This window comes from Lichenostomus cassidix, chromosome 7, assembly GCF_008360975.1.
Source record: "Lichenostomus cassidix isolate B80296 chromosome 7, HeHo_3.0, whole genome shotgun sequence".
Lineage (NCBI taxonomy): Eukaryota > Metazoa > Chordata > Aves > Passeriformes > Meliphagidae > Lichenostomus > Lichenostomus cassidix.
The window spans coordinates 27,948,714-27,970,199 of NC_139488.1; the positions used below are offsets into that span (position 1 = coordinate 27,948,714).

Here is a 21,486-nt window from a genome sequence, read left to right on the forward strand (position 1 = left end):
TTTGCTTGTGTTTGTTGGAAAGGGGGTGCTGGAGCAAGGGTGATGTTGGGATGATCTTAGTACTGAGACTAACTATGGAAGAGAACTGGCATTCCCCGGGGAATAAAGAGAACCAGAAACTGATGTTAAAGCTATTTATATTCTAGATTATGCCAAGAAAAATATTTTACACTTAGCTTAATATCATAATTGCAAGTCCAAAACCATCACTGCTAGCTTCTAAATACAGAATAGAATCTGGGAGGAGGCAGTAAGAAAATATATGTTTTGGCTTTATGATTGCAGCAGAGAAATAGCCAGAATTCATCATGGGCTTGGACAAAACCAGGAGTCTTAAAAGAAATAATACTTTTAAGTGGTCTTTAGACATTCAAATGCTTAAAGAGCCTATAAACCACATAATGTTAACTGTAGCACAGAAAGCCACTACACTTTGAGCAGTTCAAGCTGCTCTTTTTGAAGTCAGTAAGCATTAATTTTACACTGTCTTTGGAACACAGTGTAAAAACTTCAGTAATGGATAGTCCCCTGCATGCAAGAAGATTTTCAGCATGTGCCCCTGCCTCTGAACCTGCCATACTACTGGTGTCACTTCATGACTGGGGATTGTTGCATGACTGTGCACTGTGACTCGAGACTTGGGTGAGGCCAGGAGTAGAGCTCGTGAACCCTTGGATAATATCCTCTCCATTCTGTGCCCTAAAAACCAGAAGATATCTGTGAAAGCATTGGGCTTTCAGTTTAGCTTGGGGTTTGGTCTTCAAATAGTGAAATCTGTCACTGATGATGCATTTAGGTACGACCACAGGATCTGTGTAAATCTGGATTTCATGGTTGATACATCTTGCTCAGATATGATTTCATCCTTGAAAAGGATTCCCATGTACCTATGGTATTTCCAGCAAGCCTTGGGAGGGAAAGCAGTGTGGATTGCTTACAGAATGGCACCTTTCCCTTACCTCACTGCAGCCACAGGCAAAAAGAGCTATAGTGAACACACTTCCCAAGACTGTTAAAGAACACAGAAACAATCCATTTTCACATATTCGGAGAAATCTGGAGATTAAAGAAACTATTTTCTTCTTTACCAGAAAGATTTCTCAGCTTATGCACTGTGTGTGTATATACCATATGTGTACAGGTGTGCAACCCTAAATAAAAAAACAACCAACTTACCCTATGCTTATGCTAAAGAGACCTATCAACTGCAGTGCTAATCAAAGGCTGGGGGGGAGTCGTTCTCTTCAGGCTTTTGTCTGGTAACAGCTCAAATTGCAAGAACAGTCATGGAAGTGACTGTGACTCTTGATTTCACCTTAGAGGTTAAAGAGAGCTCAGCAATAACACCTCATCTCCTACTTGACTCCTCTGTACCTATGGCTCTGCAGGCAAAATCCCTGACTCATGTAACTGAAGACTCCTGAATATCCCTGCAGCTGGCTGAAGGACAATAGACTCTAGGACTTTGTTGTGTGAGGAAATTACTGAAGGAATTCCCTGAATTTTGGGGAAGACAGACACTCTAACACTAATTGTTTTAATCTTGATGAAGAACCACTTGACATGGGCTGCCTGAGCTTAACTGGAAACAGGTCATTAATGTGGGTAGTCTGATCTCCCTAGGATGGTTTAGAGCTAAATCTGTGTTTGGACTGAATTGTCTGTCATACCCACTCTAATACTCCAAATCTGACTTGACATTTTCATCTCCTCTTGTAAGTTCTGGTGCTATGGCAGGTGTGCAGACCTGTCCAGGCTGACCAATCAAACTTGAATATTCATCTACACTATTTGGGGATCACTGAAGTGACTAAACCTATGACTTTTTTTCCTCAGTCTGTTTCTCTGATCTAACAAGAGAAATGTCTCTTTCCCTTCTAAGGAAAAAAAAATCACCCTTGTTAAGACTGCCTGCATTGTCAGAGACTTAAGAAAAGTACTTGAGGTAACAGCAGCAATCCCTGTGTTTTTTGTTTGTTTGTTTGGGGTTTTTGTTTGTAAGAAGATGTAAGAGGGTGTAACATCTTCCCCCACTGAGATAAAAGTGAATGTAAATGCTCTCAACACAACAGTAATGTGCTTGGGCATCTTGATACCACAGCTGCCTTACACACGCTGCAATTAGCTTTGGTCAGGAGAAATACCCTCCTTCAAATGGAGAAAGCCCTGGCTGAAGGAGAAAATGGAATGAGTTGACTACTAGTGGATAGTCTTCCCATATTTTCTGAGTTTTCATGTGAATTTTTATGACTAGAGTGTATTGTTGCTTGTCTTTAACCCACATTGTAATAATAGTTTAAATCATGCTTAGCTTCTACACTGAAACTACTTGTAAATAATTAATTTAAACCTATTCACTTTCATACCATCAACCTGATTTTGAATCTGAGCACAATGAGTGTGGAGAATACTGAGAAGTCCAGGCCAAGCCTTAAAAGCATTCTAAATGACTGAAGTCACTATTTAGTCTAACTTTCCTTTTTCGAAGCAGGAGTGCCAGTTGGCATCTTCTGTAGTGTGTGCTCTCTTCATACCTTTCTATGACTCAGTTACCAATAACTAAAATAATCACATAGCTGCTCCCCAGCACAATGCATGGACAGCATCCTAACTTTAAAATGTGTCCACTCAAGCAGATAACCATGAGGGACTTTTCTCCTACATGGAAACATACAAGAAATCAGTGCCAGGAAAACAATATTTTCTAGGAAAGAAATAATACGCAGTTCTGCAGAAAAAGCAGTCTTAAATTCAGGTCTTTATACTGCTGTTCCTTTTCCCAAGATATTCTGCCTGAAAAACAGCTCTGAAGCACTGCTGAGGGTGTAAGAGGCACAGAATGGTAGCAATAGCACCTTCTCATACCTGTAACTTAAACACTTACATTATGCATGTTCTTGGGACTAAGATGTGGAAAGGTCAGGGAGAACAACAGACTGGAATCATTCCCTACTCCACTCCCACTCCTGTGAGAGCCAATTTGGGTGATTCAGTCCAGACTCTCTTTATTTATGTCCAAGAGATGTTTGACACCTCAACAGCTTTAGAATTTCCATGCTTTCCTCACACTGTGTATTCTGGTGCTTTCCTAACTGTACTGGTTTGCCAGCTTTTACTGATGCCTCATTTGTCTCCTCTGTGTCAGCTCTGCAGCTTCTGCTTCTCAGCATCTTTCTGTTCTGTGTTTATCCACTGGGTCTACATGCTCCTTTTCATTATCTAAAAGGCAAACATTTGGAAAAAGCATGACCTCTATCAGAACTGTACAGAGTAACAGAACTTTAATGATTCTTTTCTTGCCCTTGTCTGGACTCTCCACTTCATCAACTTCTTCATTCAAGTACAATACTCCAAAGAGAAAACAAAGTTTTATCAGTGGTGAGTGAAAAAGGATTGCTTCCTATATTTCATATGATATATCATACACTAAAAATCCCATATGATGGCTGCATTTATTTTTGGTATAGCATTATCCTGACTTAGCAGCTGTAACTCTCAGCATTCCTGCAGAGCTACTCCATAACTAGCTCTTCCCTGGCCTCCACCTGTGGAACCTCTTGCTCATGTACAGCACCTTAAAAAAGCTCTTTGGGGAAGGAAAAGAACCACAACTAAACAAGTACATTTAATTTTGCAAGAAAAGAGTATAAAAGCAAGTCATAATTAAAAAAGGCATTTATATTTTATACAAAAAGCCAGCTATTTCAAGTTGTACACATCAATGGGAACAGCACCGCAGCATAATGAGGAACAAATTCTATCCATAATTGAGACTGCTAGGAACAAGTTGTTACATACAAATATACATATCAGCATCATACTTAATATACTTCAGAAAAACTTAATTTATCCAAATAGCTGCAGCCCATTTTGCTCTCTCATACTCATTGTTTCCTAATGTTACTTTGCAGAGTCCTTTGTAACTTGGCTATGTTGGCATCCAAGGCTGCTAAGCTATTTTTAAAGTCCTCTTCATCTCGAGAAGTAAATGTTGAGAAAGAAGATGCACTCCAGTCAGACGTCCTTGATAAACCATCGAAGGAAATGCAACTAAAATCAGCTGCTTTGCTGCCTGTTCTCTGAGAAATCCCTGTTGGAAATGGCATTGATGCACGAGGGTATGTGCCAGGCTGATGTTGGTCTGGTTTATCCATGAAATCTTTTGCAGCTTCACCTGGAATGCCTCTTGGTCTCACTTGGACTTTGTCTCCTTCTGGCTTTGCTTTATCCCCTGTAACTTCAAGCGTGTTTTCCACAGTCCTTGTCACACTGTACCCAGCATTTAATTTATCCAGTCCAGTTGGATCCTCACATCCATACTGCTGCACTGACCTTGGGAGCTCACAGTGGCAATCCAACCTCTTAGAAGCCCCTCTGCTCTGAGGTAGCACACCACTTCTTTCAGAGACTGGCTGCTGTGTTTTAGAGGCACTGCTAGTCAGTGGAATATAAATTGTCTCATCCACCTTGGTCTGGTCATCAATTAAAGTCCCAGAATCACTTGCTATTTCTGCATCTTGCTTCAATGGAGCTGGTAGTACTCTGGGAGCTGATGCTCCTTCTGTGAATGTACTCTTGATTTTACTTCCTTCAGCAGCAAGCTTTTCATAGGGGGGATTTTGCATTTCTGCTTCTCCAGTTTTGTTTGAGAACTGAAGGTCTGTATCTACCAAAATATGATCCATTTCTAATTTTTTAAGGTAAGTCATCACTGAAGTACTCCCAGGAAACAGCTCAGGTTGCATCTGCTTTTCATGGTCTTCCAAAAGAGCCTTTGAGAGAGTTTTTTCAGGTTTGGGTCTAACATTGTCCCCTGTGAGGTCAGACAGAAGCTTGGCCATACTGCCCTGCAGGGTTCTGTTAAGGTAAGATCAACCAGACAGATTCAAAATTGGTCACTAAAACAAAATAGTTAAAAACTTTTCTATAGAAACAAAACATTAGATTTATCAGGCTGTGGCAAAGTTGCAATGCAATTTCTATATATTATCATAAAATGCAGTACAAACATGAACCAATTCCAAGTTTTTTTAATTCTTCTTCAGCTCAATGTGGCTAAAAAGTAACTAAAATGGCACAACCCAATGAAGTTCTCCAGATTATTCCTGGTGTACCTGCTTTGAGCAGCACAAAATGAAATAAATTGATGCCAAGAAACTGTTACAAAGCAGACAGAAGCAGTTATCAAAGTCACTAAGAAAAGTTTTCTGAATTATTCTTCCCATTGCATCTAAATTTAAAAAAATAATAAAAGAAATAATTCTTCTAACTTACTGCTTTTTACATTAAAAGAAAAGAACTTTTAGATGTTTATGTCACTAACATATACACAAACACATGTAATATGACATCATTATACCACCACCTGCTGGTCAGCATAGCAGTCATAGAAGGGTCTAAATTTCTGAAGAATTTGAAATATCTATTAAAAATATTCTGCTGTTCCAATGAATCCCAACTATAAACATGACAGACGACAGTTTTGTTTCCTGTGCACAACTTATGCAAACCAATTGTATATACAAACCACTACACATCTGCAAAAAAGCTATTGATGTCTCCCAGCTTGCCACTATTTTCAGCATGAAAGAGTGTGATAAAGTAAGTTCCTAGCAATAGTTCTCACTGGGAGATCTGCCATTAAGAGTTAAGAGTTCATATAAGTTATGGCAGATATTATTTCACTTTACCCCAGAAGTCAAGTCATAGAATACGACAACTCTGTTTTAGCAAAATTATAGCAGCATTGTAACAAAATGAACTGCAAAGAGAAGTTTCCACCTATATGACCTCCCACCACCAAGATACTAAGACTACAATCCACAGTATCAAAAAATCCACAAAAACTCCAAGGAATAATAATTAAAAAAAAGAACCTGAGAAAAGGAAAATCATGTCAGGAGGCCTAAAAATAAGCTTAGCCAATAGTACCTGGTTAATTCCCGCAGTCTCTTAACTTCTGCATCACGCTGACGTAAAGTTATGCCCAAAATCTTATTTTCTTTCTCCGAAGCTTCCAGCTTAAACTGAAGGCTCTTCACAGTTCCCAATGCCTCTTCCACTTCTGAAATACCACCAAGAACTTTCATAATTATTTAAGTTTTAAAATGCTAAACAAAGAAAAATCAAATTGAAAACACATACCAAGCTTGAGTTTGGTAGACTGAATGTCATAATGCTGTTTGTTTTCGAGCAATTCTTCTTCTTTATCTTGAATACCTTTTGCAAGATGTTTATTTTCTTCCTTCTGACTTTCTATTATTTTCAGAAGTTCTTCATTTTTAGCCTGCAGTGAATCAAGGCCTTTCTGCGATTCTTTCAATTGACTCTGGAGCATCATGTTCAAGGACTGCAAGGAAACTACTACCAAAAATAGAATACAAAAAGTTTAAGTGCTTAGTGTTGTAGCTTGAATTTCTACACCAAACTAAGTTTTTAAATAATCTTAGTAATATGAATTTTGGTTATAGATAAAGGGTTTTTTTTTTGAAGCAAGATAAAGCTCAAGCTCTCTTCCAAATTATCTAATCAGTCATCTTCCTTTTAAGAGGCACATAATGAAAAATAATCTTCTTGGCAGCTGAAGTGCAAAGTCCTGTTATGTGAAGTCTAAAAAGGCCCAACAGTCCATGCAAATGCAGTTGCATGATTAGACCCACAACACTTAGTTCAGCTATTACTGAAGGCCACAATACATACAGACATATAAGTAAAAAATAACAGTATCTATTGAAATAAAGCTTTAAAAAATACACCCCTAACAAGCAACATTATCAATACTTTACATTCATAGCTGCAGCTCTGTCCAGATGTCTTCTCACTGCTTTGTTGTTCCTCAAGTTGTTGGTTTAATATTCTTAGTCTCCTAAATGTGAATTGTGAAAAAGCACGAATTCAGAAATTTTGGAATAAGGACTGCACTTTAAATTAGTTTCATGACAAGATGCTTTTGAGAATTAAATGTCAGGTAATATTTCAGAAATATAAAGGAGTTTTAATAACACTTTTTTCTTACATTCTGGTATTCCCTCTATGCAAAAGACCCTTTCCAAGTATTTGGTAAATAATCCTGTTCTGAAGTCAAGTGCTACCCAGTAATGTGAGAACTCCCCTGAAATGAGAGACACTTTTGCATTTGAGAATAAATTCCAAAAAGAATATGAGCAGGCTGACTATCTTAATACTGCAGTTTTCAGAATGATGCATTGACCCTACCCAGTCAAAGGGCCCAATCATGAGGTAACTGATGCTACTGAAATATCAAAGTCACGCTCTGTGTTGTTTCTTTTTGAAGTACGTGGCCTTACCAGCACACTTTCTAATTCACAAATACTGCACAGACGAGAAGGGAAGAGCCTTAACAGGCAGACCATAACCAAGGCAATTTAAAGCAGACCAGTTAATATGCCTTAGGTGCACTGCAGGAAGCACAGGCTCACTGAGGAGTTACCCACCTGCGCAGCTGTGCGTTCTCACTCAGCAGAGGCTGCAAAGCCAGTGCTATTTCAGCTTGGATATTTGTACTTCCCACTACAGCTGGGAGCAATGACATGGAGTCTTCTATTTCATTCATCAACCTTAACATTTCTGAGTCGCCTGCAAGAGGTGAGGGGAAAAAAGAGATTCCATAAACCTATAAACCTGTAATATAGCTAATATTTTACATGTGATTAAGCAACCCGCAAAGTGATTTAATAGTATCTGTTTTTCCCCCCCCAAGAAAACTTCATCTTTAACTATACTTATTTAAAATTATTAAGCTTGACTGTGAAAACCGTGCTTTACATCCTCAATAAAACACAACCCCCATCTTTCCAATCTGCCTTAGTGGGACTGCTATTGCAATCTGTCCACACTGGGACCTTTCTCAGGGGGAGCTCCGTATATGGAATAGCAACAATCTTCATCTTGCTGTTACAATAAGGTTAAGATATTACAAATATAAATTAATACTTATCCACAGTGAATCCTGAAGGCTTTACAGTTGTGGAAAGCCACAGCAAGATGTCACATATCATCTGACACATACAATTTCCAGAAACTGAAGTGCTCACTCCTTTAAGAGCTCTTGTGCTATTTGTATGCAATAACTCTACTGCACAATGAAAATGTCCTCACCTTGATCTGTTATCAGTACTTTGAGCTCACCCATAAGATACTTTACTGTCCTAACTTTATGGGCTGTTTCTTCTGGCCTTCCTCTTCTAGATTTTAGAACTTTCTTCACATAACTTGTCTTAGAGCTTGTATCTCTCACTGGAGATACGTCAAGTACATTAAATTCATCTTCTTCACTGACCATGCCCTCACTGCACTCTTCAGGAGTATCCTCCTCTGTGTCACATGAGCCATCATGTTTGGCTGGACAGTGATGATGGCACCTCTGTTCAGTCCTGCCATTCAGCACTTCACTGGATTGTAACAGGGCTCGTATGCACTGTACCAAATCTGTTTCCTTTAGCTGGTGCTCTTGGCTTGGGGCCATCTCTCTGCCAGAAGACGTTGGGATCAATGCAGGCACTGAAGGGGCTGATGCTCCTGGTGCTGTACGAGGGATCACGCCAGGAAGAGCACTGCCACACTGTATCTGTGCAGCAGCAGCAGCAACCATTGGGCAAACCACAGCTCCTCCCATCTGTGGCACACATTCATTGGCATTGTCTACAGGAACACCCTGCACAAAAGAATATTCAAATTAAATGAAAAATTAACGTGATTTTTAAATCCTTAGGAGAAAAAACCCAAACAGTAACACCCTTGTCTGACTCAATGTAGATTTGTTCATTCTTTGCTAATTATAAGAACAACTAAAAATTAATAATTGAATAATTTTCCTGTGTAATGAGTAATTAAAATGTAAATCTGATTTAAATTACCTTTATCTTAATTGTTATTGGCAACATTAAAGAACAGTTCTTTTTCAGCTGTGCTGTCAAGAAAAAAATCTCAGCAGTTTCTTGAATCCAACCAGAACAGGGAAGGAAAAAAAAAGGACACCACTGTTACCTTTCAGTATTTTAAGTAGATGAATTTCTTAAAAGTCAAGGTCATCACTAGCTATACATGGACTGCAGATGGAAGGTAAGTCTACAGTCTTACAGATTCAAGGTGGAAGCCCTTTGCCACATTTCCCACAGTGGCAGCTGGTATTCTCCATCACCTCTATTCTATACCCTGAAATACACAGGCATTTTAATATGTGCCTCTAAGATAATACAGTGCGTCTGAAAAAATAATTGCCTTGAACATTGGCAGGGAAAGCTCCATATGATACATGATTTCTTCTACGAGGAGTTGGTTAATGATCCTAGTGTGCATTACTGAGAATGCAGTTAATAGTAATCAATAATTTCCTGCACTTTCCATGTTTGCTGTCCGTTACAGAATTCCCCAGGCAGAAACAAGCAGCCAGTTGAAATGCTTGTAATTTCATTTTTTGGTGTCTACATAAAATGTGTTTTGAGTAGCAGTGTTTTCTCTGTGCACCACCACTGTTTGAAATGCACAGTTTTTTTAAAAGGAAAATTATTAGGAAAACCGACACAAGGAAATGAATAAACAGGCAGTGCTAATTCAATGTTTATTAATAGTGAGAATCAAAGTTTTACTTACTGACTGAGTGGATAAGTGATTAGCTGAATGCTGCAGGGACAATGCTGATGTGGAGGGAGGTAATTGGTAATTCAAAGCTGTAACATTTTGACATCCTAAAAGAAAACAACACTCATAGATCAGGGCAATCTGGGGCAAAACTCATGCAGTTAAATAATTTGCTCTACATTAATGGTTCCACTAACCCTGATCTGAGGTAGAAGAAGGAGTTACAGTAGGAATTTCATTACTCTTCTGTGGGGGTTGGCCAGTTATCAGAGACATCTGAGTTTGCACTTGCTCGTACAGTTTCTGATACAGGACAGGGGAGTGTTCTCTGCAAGGCACATGAACTGACTGAACCATCTGATTCTGTGCTGCACTGGAAAGTTCCTTCTCAGTAGAAGGTGTGGTAGATGAAGCAACTTTTCTATTTGATATTGGCACTGTAGAGAAAGAAAGAACACAAAACTCCTGCTGAAGCTGCCTGTCTTGGTCTACACAAGATTGTATTGTCTAGCAGATTCTGGCAGGTTCCCTTAAAAATGCAAAGAAAGACCCCATGGCCCAGGTTTCCAGTTAGATTTTGATTCACCACCAAATTAATCCATCAATTTTTTTCTTCCAGACAGAGCAACCTAAACCAGTTGGATAGGCAGCTGTCCTTGAAGGAAGTACAGAGACGTAATTCTACAGAAGGCCAGTTCTAAAATGCAATTCTTAAAATCTCCGCTTCGGTATAATTAAAACTCTGTAATTTTACAGCACTGGGAAGATATCAGTTATGTGCTCAGTTTGTTACAATTCCCGATGGCAATTCTGCTACATGCCTGTCTACAGGCCCCACCCACCTACAGGATCAGAAATCGCACAGAAGAAACAGAGTGGAGAGAGGTAGAAATTACAGTAAATGAAATATTTCCCCTGGGAGCAACTCAGCCTTTCTTCCTTGTACATGAAGTTCAAACATTTGTGTATTTCAGTAATTGTTTAGTAAACATTTAAGGTGTCTAAATGGCAAAAATACATCCTTTTGTGGATTCAACAAAGGATCAACCTATTAACAAACTGCATCAATTATTTGAAGACTTCTTGCATCTCAGTAAGTTAAGGAATCTCTTAATGTTGTCTGAATAACAAAAAAAAAATGAAAAAAAATCAAGTCCAAGAAAGCCCACTTACCAATTTCTTTTTGAACAGGGGCAGGAGTAGTGATTCTTTTTAACCCTTTCCTCTTGGAAGTATTTCCTTTGGTTAGCAAAGGCTTGGAAGTAATATTAAAGGTAGTTGTTTTCCCAGGCTCTTTATGGGCAGTCTCCCTTCCTAGTATTAGTTGAAAGAAAAAGTGGTCAACAAAACAAAGCAAGAAAGTATTACAGAACCTAAAATTGTAACTTGTACTTTCAATAGGTACAACCTGTAGCTTCGTTTTGTAAGATATTCTTCAGCAAAGCTGCACAATGCTCAAGTCCATTATGAATAGCATTAGCCTGCACAAAGAACACTGCAGTCAGAAAATAAATACCACTGTCCTCTTTCAGTAAACCAAGACACTATTTTAGAGCTGAGTGTACCCCAACCTGTCACCTGACGAAGAACTCATAACCAAAAACTGTATCATTTCCCATGTACTGCTTTGCAATTACATGGATGTTTGCAAACACGCAGATTTCTACAAAATAACAAAATAGTGTTGTTGCACCCATGTTCAACTGCTGGACAGTTAAACTATTATCTACAGCCTGCTTTTATTTTGGAGACAACTGGCTCAGGACTACACAAAACCCAGCACTGCAGCACTGGCTCTGTGCTACCCTTTCTTTCCAGCACAAAACTCTAACAAGGGCAGCTGCTCTTCTGTGAGGGCAAGCCATTGTCCACACACAGTGTATTTGTGTTTCCAAAATGTATCCTGTGCCTTGAGGAGATTGGTGAGAGCCAAACTCACTGCACACAAAGCCCATTTCCACCTATCTGCAAGATGCAGCACAGACACTCTTGCTTGCATTGTAGGAGCAATTTCAGATGCTAACTAATTAGGATCTAAATTATCTGGCTTTCTTCTATTACTTAAGGTATTCCAATTTCCCTCCTCTTTACGTAACAGGGATGACTGAGTTAAAAAGTAATTTAATTACCTGATTGTCAGAGTCAGTGGAATAAAATTCTACATCAGAATATCCTTTTCTTAAGCCAGACCTGAAAAAGTGAAATTCACACTTTATACCACCTTCTTAATATGAAACAAAGTTAAAAAAACTTACTTTCATTTAATAATAACAAAGAAAAGAAAAATAATTTTATCATTAAACAAAATAACTTTCTGAAAACTTTGCATAGCTGCAATAAACATGTTAAGCAGATAATAACAGTTTATGTCAAAGAAGAATTCAGTCTCTACTCAAGTCTTACAGCTAGTAACTGTATCAATTCAATCTTTTATAAATAAAACATGAAGAGCGTAATCTGTATTTTTATACGCAAAACTTCTATTCTGTTTGTGCCTGTCTGTTCATGGGCTGTTTAGAACCTGACCACACTGCCTTTCAGCTCAAAAAGTTTTATATCTACACACGAGGGATTTTTGTTCAGTTGTGAGGTATGACAAGTATAAGGCTCCCAAATGCTCACATACACTCAATTTTAAACAATATTTGTGAATAAGATCTTACTGTTTTCTTCCAGTTGTTAGTTTAACTGCTCCTGACAGCCTTCCAGAAGATAGAGCCTGTTGAATAGAGAAATACACTTTGATTTTCACAAAGTATTTTCACAACACACTTGAAGTCTATACCATTGCCTACCAACTCCAAGAACTTTTGCCAAGGTGGATCAGCTCAAGAGAAGTTTCAAGCTCTCAGGCCAAGGAGGGGCCAACTGCTGTCAGCAGAGCCTGAGACTTGTGGGTTTCATGTCACAAAACATGCCTTGACAGCAGGATGCTTTGTTAATTTCAACTGTTCTACAGACACAGTCACTCACTTAAGGACCCTCCAAGGGCTGATGCACAAACATGTTCCAGACAGAAATCATGCTTGAAAAATACAGACCTGAACTGTGGGGAGTTAAAGAATCAACTACGGCCAGAGCAAACAGCACAACACACCAGGGTGGAAGAACCCTTGCACTGTCACAGGATGTCAGCAGGGATCGGGCTGGAAGGGACCACAGTGGCTGACGCAGGGCCATCCCAGAGCACATGGCACAGGCTGGCATCCTGAGTTCCTGAGTATCTCCAGCGACAGAGACTCCACACCCTCTCTGGACAGCCTGTCCTTCCTCACATTCAGGTGGAACTCCCTGAGCAGCAGTTTCTGCCCACTGCCTCGCGTCCTGTTGCTCGGCCCTACCGACAGAGCCTGGATCCACCCTCTGACACCTCTGAGCTATTTACACATATTGATAAGGTCCGCTCTCAGTCATCTCCTCTCCAGGCTGAACAGCCACAGCTCCTTCAGCCTTCCCTCGGCACAGAGATGCTCCAGGCCCCAGCCATCCTCGCTGCCCTCCGCTGCAGCCGCTCCAGGAGCCCCGCGTCTCTCAGGCACAAAGAGAGGCCCAGACCCGCACACAGCCCTCGGAACACGGCCAAGGGGCTGCCGTGCAAGCCGGGCTCGGCCCGGAAGGCCCGTCCTCGAGCAGGAATCGTTAGCGGCCCACGGGAGGGAGCCTCCCACGCCCCTCCGAGCAGAGCCGGGCTCCGGCGGGGAGCCCCGCACGAAGGCCGAGCCGCACCGCTACCCCCTCCGCCCCGCACCTCACCACCTTGCGGGGTCGCGCAGCTCCCGGCGCGGCCATGGCCCCAGCAAGCCCCGCCCCCACCAATCCCGACCCGACCAATCACGACCCGGTCCGTCCGGGAGTGGGCGGGGCTAATGCAGGGGGCGGAGCTAACGGCACCGCCTCGCGGCGCGCCGGCGGCCTCGGGCGCGGGAAGGGGGAGGAGGTGAACTCCGGAGCGCGGCCGGGGATTGGCGGAGAGCTGGGGCGGAGGAGCCAATGGGAGGCGAGAAGGAGCAGGGCGGGAGTGAGGCGGGCCGTGAGGGGGCGGGGCGCGCGCCGGCCCCGCCCTGCGCTCGCTGAGGGAGCTCCCCTCAGAGCCGGGGGCTGCTTCCCGTGCTGTCCTGAGCCGGGATCTGATCCCCTTGGCTGGGATCACGGGGAGCCTTTGCCAAGGGCAGTCCCTGTGGGACAGGAGCCCCCTCACTCGTAAAATAAGTGCAAAACCGAGCCTTGCAGGTGAGTGGTCACAGAACCACAGAATCAATCAGGTTGGAAAAGACCTCCCTGATCATCGAGTCCAACCTGTGGCCCAACACCACCATGTCAGCCAGACTGTGACACTCAGTGCCATCTTCACCTCCAGGGTCCGCGACTCCACCACATCCCTGATCCCTGGGCAGCCCATTCCAATATCTAATCACCCTGTCAGTGAAGAAATTCCTGCTCATGTCCAACCTGAATTTTCCCTGCTGCAGCTCGAGTCCATGTCCTCTTGTTCTCCCTGGCCCCTCAGGCTCTGCCCGTGCTGCCGCTAGGACACAGAGGTAAAAGCAGGCTGGCATGGGAAAGGAGCTGCTGGATCGTAGTGTGCAGGCTGAATCCATCGGCTCTCGGTTCTCATGCCGGTTTCCAGCTTGTTAAACCTTGTGTGGCATTCGCAGAAAACACCCCTGTACGCTGATCATCGAGGACAGTGCCTCGGCTCCACACTCACACACAGTGTATCACTGGCATATCAGTATTCTGCATATCCTCACTTTTATTAGCCGAATAAAGAGACCTTCTGAACACACAGAATTGGAAGCAATTACATTTACTCAGGCTGAAAATGTAGTTGCATTACTATGCTATTATGAATACTATAGCAGGCGTGTGTATACATATTCAACATCTCTGCTCTCCTAATGTGTAAAGGGTGGTGTTATTACCATGTTAACATTTACGCTGAAACTATAAAAAACTTGAATTAAAAATATATTGTGTAGATATTTATCATCTTGTCAAAAAACCCCAAACAAAACAGTAACCAAGAAGGGTTTTCTAGTAAGAATTTGGAGATGGCTTCAATTCTCTTCTTTGAAAAATTAAAAATTATAAGATCACTGTAATAAAACAGCGGAAGGAAGGAATATAAACTTGAAAAATTAAAAAGAAAGATAAAAAAAGGTCAAAAAGATGTGTGGCAACTACCAAATTAGAGCCAGAACCATTGGTATACTTTTTTCTTAAGGTAGTTTCTGGAATCTTACAGGTAAATTCTCATTTAACTGTTTGATGTGGGTGCAGTATTTAAATAAGGAAGAATTATGCCAAGGTGTTTGGCAACAGGTAACAAAAAACCCAATTCCCCCTCAATCCCATCCTTTGGTTTGAAGACACATGGATCAACCAGCACTTCATTTTTTCATGAGAAGGAAAATGAATACAGAAATCTATCAAAGTTCTATTCTTGCCAACTGAACCCTTTTGAAACTACAGATGAAGCAGCAAGATTGTCTCATAAATAATTTTTAAACGTGCAACTGTAAGGATTTAAAAAAATGCATAAATAATTAAAATTCTCATGATCACGGAGCTCCAAGTAGTCACTCTTTAAAGACAAGAAGAAGCTGTCATGAGACTCATGGTAGAACTACAGGAGTTAGCAGCAGTGTATGCTGAGAGCAGAGTCAGCCATCAGAATATGGATATTTTTTCTGACTGACACTGGTTTTCTTTCTTGAAACAATGCAGGGAATCACTGAATATCACTAGACCTGTCTGGTTGTTATTGTAAAACTGTGATTAAAAAGAAGATTCTTCTTTGTCTTACATGCTGATGCTTCAAAGTCATGAACTGCATTCATACAGAATATTATATTGTTACTCATATTTATCATCAAGATATCTTTCAGAGAGAAAATTTAATTCCATTTAGTGAAACCATTTTTATCTTTTCCTCCTTTGACAGCTAACTAACATTCCTCAAACAATTCCAGGGCATTATTTTGTATATGGCTGAGGCCTTTGGGAAAGCAAACTGACAATCTTCCAAGTTTCACCTTATTTGGTGGAGAAATTATGCTAATGTCAATCAGAAAAGAAATAAAAAGCTGGCAAATGTGACATAAATAAAAGCATAGTGTATGTGGAAGAAAAGACTCAAATCATTAGCCAAGGAAGAGCTGCCTGGATGATGAATAATTAAAGCATACATGAGGTTGTATTTGCAATCTTAATGCTTGAGGTGCTGTCCATATTGCATGAAGCATCACTGAAAATAACAAAAAGCTTGTACTTACCCTAAATTATTTACAGTGTGAGTTGAAATACCAGGGTCTTACAGCAAACTCTGTACAAGACTGATACTCTTAATAATAATGATGAAGAAATAAATGTACACAGAACAAAGCTTTCAGGGGGCAGAGATTTTTGAGAACAATTTTCAAATGAAGTAAAACAATGCTCTTTTGTTGCAGGAAGGAGAGAAAGCAAAGAAAATTAAGCCAATAAAGGTGAGAGAAGATACCCAGTTCAATCAGAAAATGAGTCTTTTCCGGTACCTACCGAGGAAGACCAAGGCATGTTCATGTTGAATGTAAGTTCTGAAAGTCATTTGCCACCAGCACAAGCAAGTTCTAGTGTTCCAATTAAATACTAACCTAAGCATGATTGAGCACCAGCACAAACTAATATTAAGCTTTCCTCTGAGTGGGTTATAACCAAAAAGTTGTGTGAACTTAACAAGGGAACATTTCACAAAATAAGGAGCTTTTTATAGGACAAATAGGTTAAGGACATCTGTGATTATTGTTTGAGACTATTTTGGTAGTTCTCCAAATCCCTGTAAGTGTAGAATTAGGGAATAAAGCTACAACTTGGCTAACAGAAAGCAAATTAACAGATTTTTGTTTATCCATCTATCCTTTAATCTACATAGAGCCAAAAGAAAAAGGGAGGTGAATAGCGATGATTATGTAGCTAAGAAAGCAACCTGTAGAAAACAGATACTTTGTCAAAGTCAGGTTTAAGGGATGTCTTGACCACAGAAAAATTTTATTAGAGGAAGCAGAAATTTAGTAGAGAGCCTTTCAGCTGGATACTTAGAAGTGTAATGAGGAGGTTAAGATGGATATATTATGCACCCCAGAATTGTGGTGCAATTGCAAAAGAGGTTTCAAAATAATCTACACCAGATTTGCAATGTCTTAGTCCAAGGTATTCTTCAGTTCAATCACACATAATGAAAGCTACAGCAGGACTTGCTGCATGGGAGACCTGTGGTCTCAGTGGATCAGAAAACCTGTCGTCACATTTTGATTTTCTGATGTCTTTGAAAATAATGTGTCTATAAACCATGAAATTATTTTCCTATTATGCAAATATAGAAGGGAGAAAATAATTTGTCTTTGGTCGATCTGCCAACATTTAAGTGAAGCATCTTATGTAAAGCATTAAATGCTCCTCACCTTGAGAAGTTTTTACCGGGACAAGATCAGAAGGGTATTGAGTTATGACTTGTTGAAGACATCACAAAAACTCGAGCTGTGTTGGCCTTTCTGAGCTGATGACAGTGTCACATGCCGAGTGCTCAGGCAGCAGGTGACACAGCACTGGTGCAGAAAGCTTAACGCCCACTAGATGACAGCACGGGCACACAAAATAATCCGCTCTGCGCTGAGCTAAAAGGGATTTGGGATTTCCGTGCGAGAAATCCAGGCACGCTTTGGGTTAAGGAATACTAGGGGAATTCCATTGATACTTCATTGAATTTTTGTCACAGCTCGTCTTTTCAGCAAATTTTACTGACAAGAGTAATATTTTATTAGTGAAAGTGTGTGAAAATTGTAATTTTTACCTAAAGCACTATTTATTTATTGCTCTACTAAATGTAATATTTACTATGACATCAAACTGATCTTTAAAACCACATAGACAACTTTCACAGTATGCAAGTTTAATAGCAGATCTAGAATGTGGTGGTTTTAGGGGAAAACCAAACTCTAACAATGGATTAATTTCTCAAATATTCATTTTCATTCTAAGTTAGAAAAAGAAATTAAGCAAAAGAAGAATAGCAAATAAAATATCTGTACAGAATTGTCTCTAATTAGAGTGTTTGTTCAAATTTCCCATGAGGCAGGTTTTGGAACTAGTACTAGTAGTAAGAGTATTGAGGTCAAGGGTCTATGAAGTTGGTCCCACCAAGGTTAAATCCTGTAACTTTTATTGTTTTAGGAGAAAATTCATAGATAAGCAAGTTATAATATCTAAGAGACTTAAAAATAATATACTTGTGTTGCAAGCAGCCAATAGAGCTTTAACCACAAATTTGTGCTTAAAGCTTTAACTTTCATTAGAGCTGTACCAGATCGTTTAGATGATCTCAGGGGGTCCTTTTCAAGCTAAATGATTCTGTAGTTCTGATTCAAAACTATCTTCTTCTACTTTTTTTTCTTCATATCCACTTTTGATTACCTCAGTGTAATCTATTGCCTTGCTCACATTGATGGCCTAACCTCCTCTGAATTAAAGTTTTCAGCAGGCAAATTAAGCTGGCTATACTGCTATAAAAACAGTGCTATAGCCAGTGTTCTGTTAATCCTCCACATGATCCCACATAGAAATTATGGGACTATGCAGTGTTCAGTATGTAAATATTTGCCCAACTGTGCTAAATAGGATGAATGAAAGGTTCTTTTCTAAGATCTGCAGTGAATCAATCACACCAATGCCTCTAACTAGTCACATCACCCCAATAAGCTGGTTGTTTTCCACTGATAACAGACATTCACAAATCCATTTTCCTCTCCCTATTGAATAGTTGAAACAATTGAAGAATTCATATGTTTCAATGCTGTGAGAAGGATGTGGGTGCTTTTCTGAATCCATTCTAAAACCTATGAGTGTATTTCCTGGGTTGTCAGCATTAACTGAGAAACTTCTAAATTCTGGTTTCTTGAGGATATGTGAGAAGACTGGAGTTTGCTTTCCATACATATTGACTATCAATTGCCATTAGATCCAAACCCATTACCTGCCCATTGGTTCTCTTATTAACTGAAAACACATGTTGTGGTACTGACTTCCCCTCATATTCTTGGGTTTCTTAGACAGAGACTGCCTGAATATTAGGTAGTGTGGAAAGATGCTGATGTTGCCTTTGACACAAGAAGTTTTCTCCAGTCTTCTACATTAGATATACAAAAGCAGAGTGAGTGAGGAATAGCAAGACAGAACCAGGATACTGATTCAGTAATCAGTCCTGGCTGCTGAGTGATGCTGGAAACAAAAAGGAAATATTTTGTGATCACACTCACAGCAAAGGCACAGCCCTGCAGAAACAGCTGTAGCAAACTGTTACATGAAGCCTACAGCTTTTGTCTCTCCAGCTGTCTTCCCCAATGCTTCATTTGTTGTCAATTGTCCGGAAAGGAAAAAGCTATTACAAATATTCTTGCCTCATTGATTTCTGAGAGAAGATAGTCAAAGCAATTCCTTCATTCCCAAAAAAATATTTCCACCTCACTTTTAGTAGTTACCTGGTTAAAACATGATTACTTGGTCTCCTTTTTCAACATAACCTCAAAATCACAATATACAGCATATTCATTCAGGATACCATGGAAATATGAATAAACTTTCAACTCCGAGCAGTTTACATACCAGGATTAAAAACTTTAGCCACTCAGTTTTTCCAGTAAAGTGTCCAATATTCCTTGCACTCTCAAATAAGTCTTCTGGGATATTGAGTGTCTCCTACATGTGAGCCAGTCCAGCTGCAGGCAATATAGGTCTCCCTCCACCTGGGGATAAGCACAAATTAAAAACGCATCACAGGAGAAATGCAACCTATTTGCCTCCATTCAGAGGATGACAAAGTTTTCTGTAATCCAATATCCCCCCCAAATACCTGAATTGGGCTTGACCTAGGCTTTTCTTTGTAAGCTGTGCTATGATATGTGGGGAGCATCAGTGATATTAGAGACTAACTGGATGCCCAAAGCATCTGTTTTTTGGTTACATTTAAGAGAGATTATAGCAAAAAATACTCCATAAGTAAAGTGGGAGGAAAAAATGGAAGCAAATTATTATAAGTCATAAAAACGGAGGTAAAATTAACAGTGTGAATACAGAAAATAACTACTTCTGTAACATCTGAAAGGATGTTAATTTTACAAAAGAGTGGCCTGACTATAATTTTGTATTTGTTAGTGGACATTTATTCATGCACGTTCTTTCTTTGGCAATGGGGGTATTACTTGGGTGAGCAAGTGATCTGAATATGAAAACCAGAAATCTTCAGGGCTAGAGGAAGCACAGCTGAAGAAATAATCTACTTTCCACTATATAGAAACAACTAATAGATCAGTATTCACCATCTCTTGTATTTATATTAACCATATAGAATATTTATGGACATATGGGTGGAAGCACATTGTCCAAACTAAAAATGTAGTCAGTGTTAACACTATTACTGAAATAATAAGAAAGACATGGATGTAAATTATCAATTATCAATATATTTTCCCCAGAAGGGGAGAAGATATCTCTTGCTCTTTGATCTGGGACCGTTAAGAACTCTGGTGTGATGTCTTTCCATTCTGTCCAAAGCATCCTTCCTCATGTCTGGGGAGCCTCACCATGGGCCACAGCAGATGTACAATAGAGACATTCAGATCGCTGGCATCAAATTTGAGATGTCAAAACAAAGAAGGCAAGCCTAGAGGTCACCTGGTCTCTTCTGCTGCCCTGAGGCTGGGTCAAAGATATCTGTGCCCATTCTGCCAGAAGCCTGCCCTTGAAGACCTCCAACCTTTCCATGTGTTCTATGTCCCACAGCCCTGAGGGCATCAGTGGCCTTAATGGTCCTGCCCAGCCTCCCTTGGAATAGCCCTCATGCCTGTACTTGGGCTGGGGACTTTTATTTCAGCCCTGCCCAGGCAATGCCATAGGATGCTAGGCTAAAGCCACAGCCCCGCTTTGCGTGGCCATGTGCCTTCCTGATCCCTGTCTGCTGACTGGCTCTTGGCTTGACCTTGGACCTGCTGCATCACCAGAACTTGCCAGATAACACTGGCTTGAGCTGCCTCCCCTAGCCTGCCCCGACTCTTTTCTAGGGGCAGTGGGATGGGCCCTGGGTGGGGATCTCTGCCTCACCATTTGTGGCATTGGATGTGGCTCCTGGCATCGCACCACAGAGGGAGCAGCTGGCCCTTCTGCCCTCTGACTTACCATCCTCCCGACCAACCTGTTGCCGTGCTTCACTGAGAAAAAGTTTGTCCTGTTCCTGTCTTAAATCTTCCCTGATGGGTTTGAACCTACTGTTTTATTTTCTTTTCTTCATGAACTTGGAAAGCATCACTTCCCTTTTTTTTGCAGTAGTGTTTTAAAGATTCAAAGGCAATTATGATGTCATTGTTGGTACTCCATTTTCTGCAGTAAACAACCTAAAATTGCTCAATCCTGCCTGTGTGTTGTGTTTCATAAAACTTTAGTTACTCTCATCTGAAAACTTCAGCTGATACACATCTTTCGTGAATATAATGCCCAAAATGGGACAAAACACTTCAGCTGAGACCTTACCAATGCTAAGAATAACAGGAGAATTACATCATCTGTCTATAAATGTTACCCCTGTTTATATTTCCCAGTACAATGTTTTTCTCTTTTGCAAGAGCACAGTGTTGTCAACTGATGCTGAACTTGAATTTCATGATAGTCCTCAAAACTCTCTGCAATTGCATAAGAAATCCAATTATTCTTTATGTTGTGTGTATTGCTGCTGAATCCTGACTCACTGCAGAATGTTGCACATTCCTGTATTGAACAGCTACCCTTTTTTCCACAAGATTTTTCTAATTTGTTAAAATATGTTAAGGGAATTTTTAAGCTGAGTTTCATCCTCTAGGT

At 40.3% G+C, this 21,486-nt stretch overlaps 1 protein-coding gene and 1 long non-coding RNA gene across 4 annotated transcripts; one reads left to right on the top strand and one right to left on the bottom strand.

Moving 5' to 3' along the window:
- Nucleotides 1-3,657: 3,657 nt before the first annotated feature.
- On the bottom strand, nt 3,658-13,491 carry CCDC14 (coiled-coil domain containing 14). 3 transcript variants are annotated; one of them, XM_085066968.1, is made up of 13 exons: nt 13,357-13,491; nt 12,264-12,319; nt 11,730-11,790; nt 11,009-11,081; nt 10,774-10,914; nt 9,798-10,037; nt 9,613-9,707; nt 8,119-8,674; nt 7,455-7,596; nt 6,786-6,865; nt 6,145-6,360; nt 5,932-6,064; nt 3,658-4,857 (listed from the first exon to the last, which is right to left on the bottom strand). In XM_085066968.1, the coding sequence occupies exons 1-13, from the start codon at nt 13,387-13,389 to the stop codon at nt 3,885-3,887; spliced, it is 2,799 nt and encodes a 932-aa protein (XP_084923094.1). In that variant the 5' UTR covers nt 13,390-13,491; the 3' UTR covers nt 3,658-3,884. The 3 variants fall into 3 exon arrangements, with proteins under 3 accessions (XP_084923094.1, XP_084923093.1, XP_084923095.1); XM_085066967.1 differs by having other exon boundaries at nt 6,145-6,363; XM_085066969.1 differs by lacking the exon at nt 9,798-10,037 and having other exon boundaries at nt 6,145-6,363.
- Nucleotides 13,492-13,737: 246 nt separating this feature from the next.
- LOC146434849 (uncharacterized) lies at nt 13,738-20,970 on the top strand. Its single transcript, XR_014853527.1, has 3 exons — nt 13,738-13,830; nt 16,053-16,171; nt 20,188-20,970. It is a non-coding gene; the product is annotated as an uncharacterized LOC146434849 (long non-coding RNA).
- The last annotated feature ends 516 nt before the right edge of the window (nt 20,971-21,486 follow it).

What these genes read in the sequence shown, in the direction of transcription:
- CCDC14 (XM_085066967.1), bottom strand. Translation starts at nt 13,389, where the DNA reads ATGGCCGCGCCGGGAGCTGCGCGACCCCGCAAG. An exon ending in CCCTGTTCAAAAAGAAATTG is followed by an intron (nt 10,038 to 10,773) that starts GTAAGTGGGCTT and finishes CTTTCTCTACAG; the next exon opens with TGCCAATATCAAATAGAAAA. An exon ending in AGACTGCGGGAATTAACCAG is followed by an intron (nt 4,858 to 5,931) that starts GTACTATTGGCT and finishes TTACCTTAACAG; the next exon opens with AACCCTGCAGGGCAGTATGG.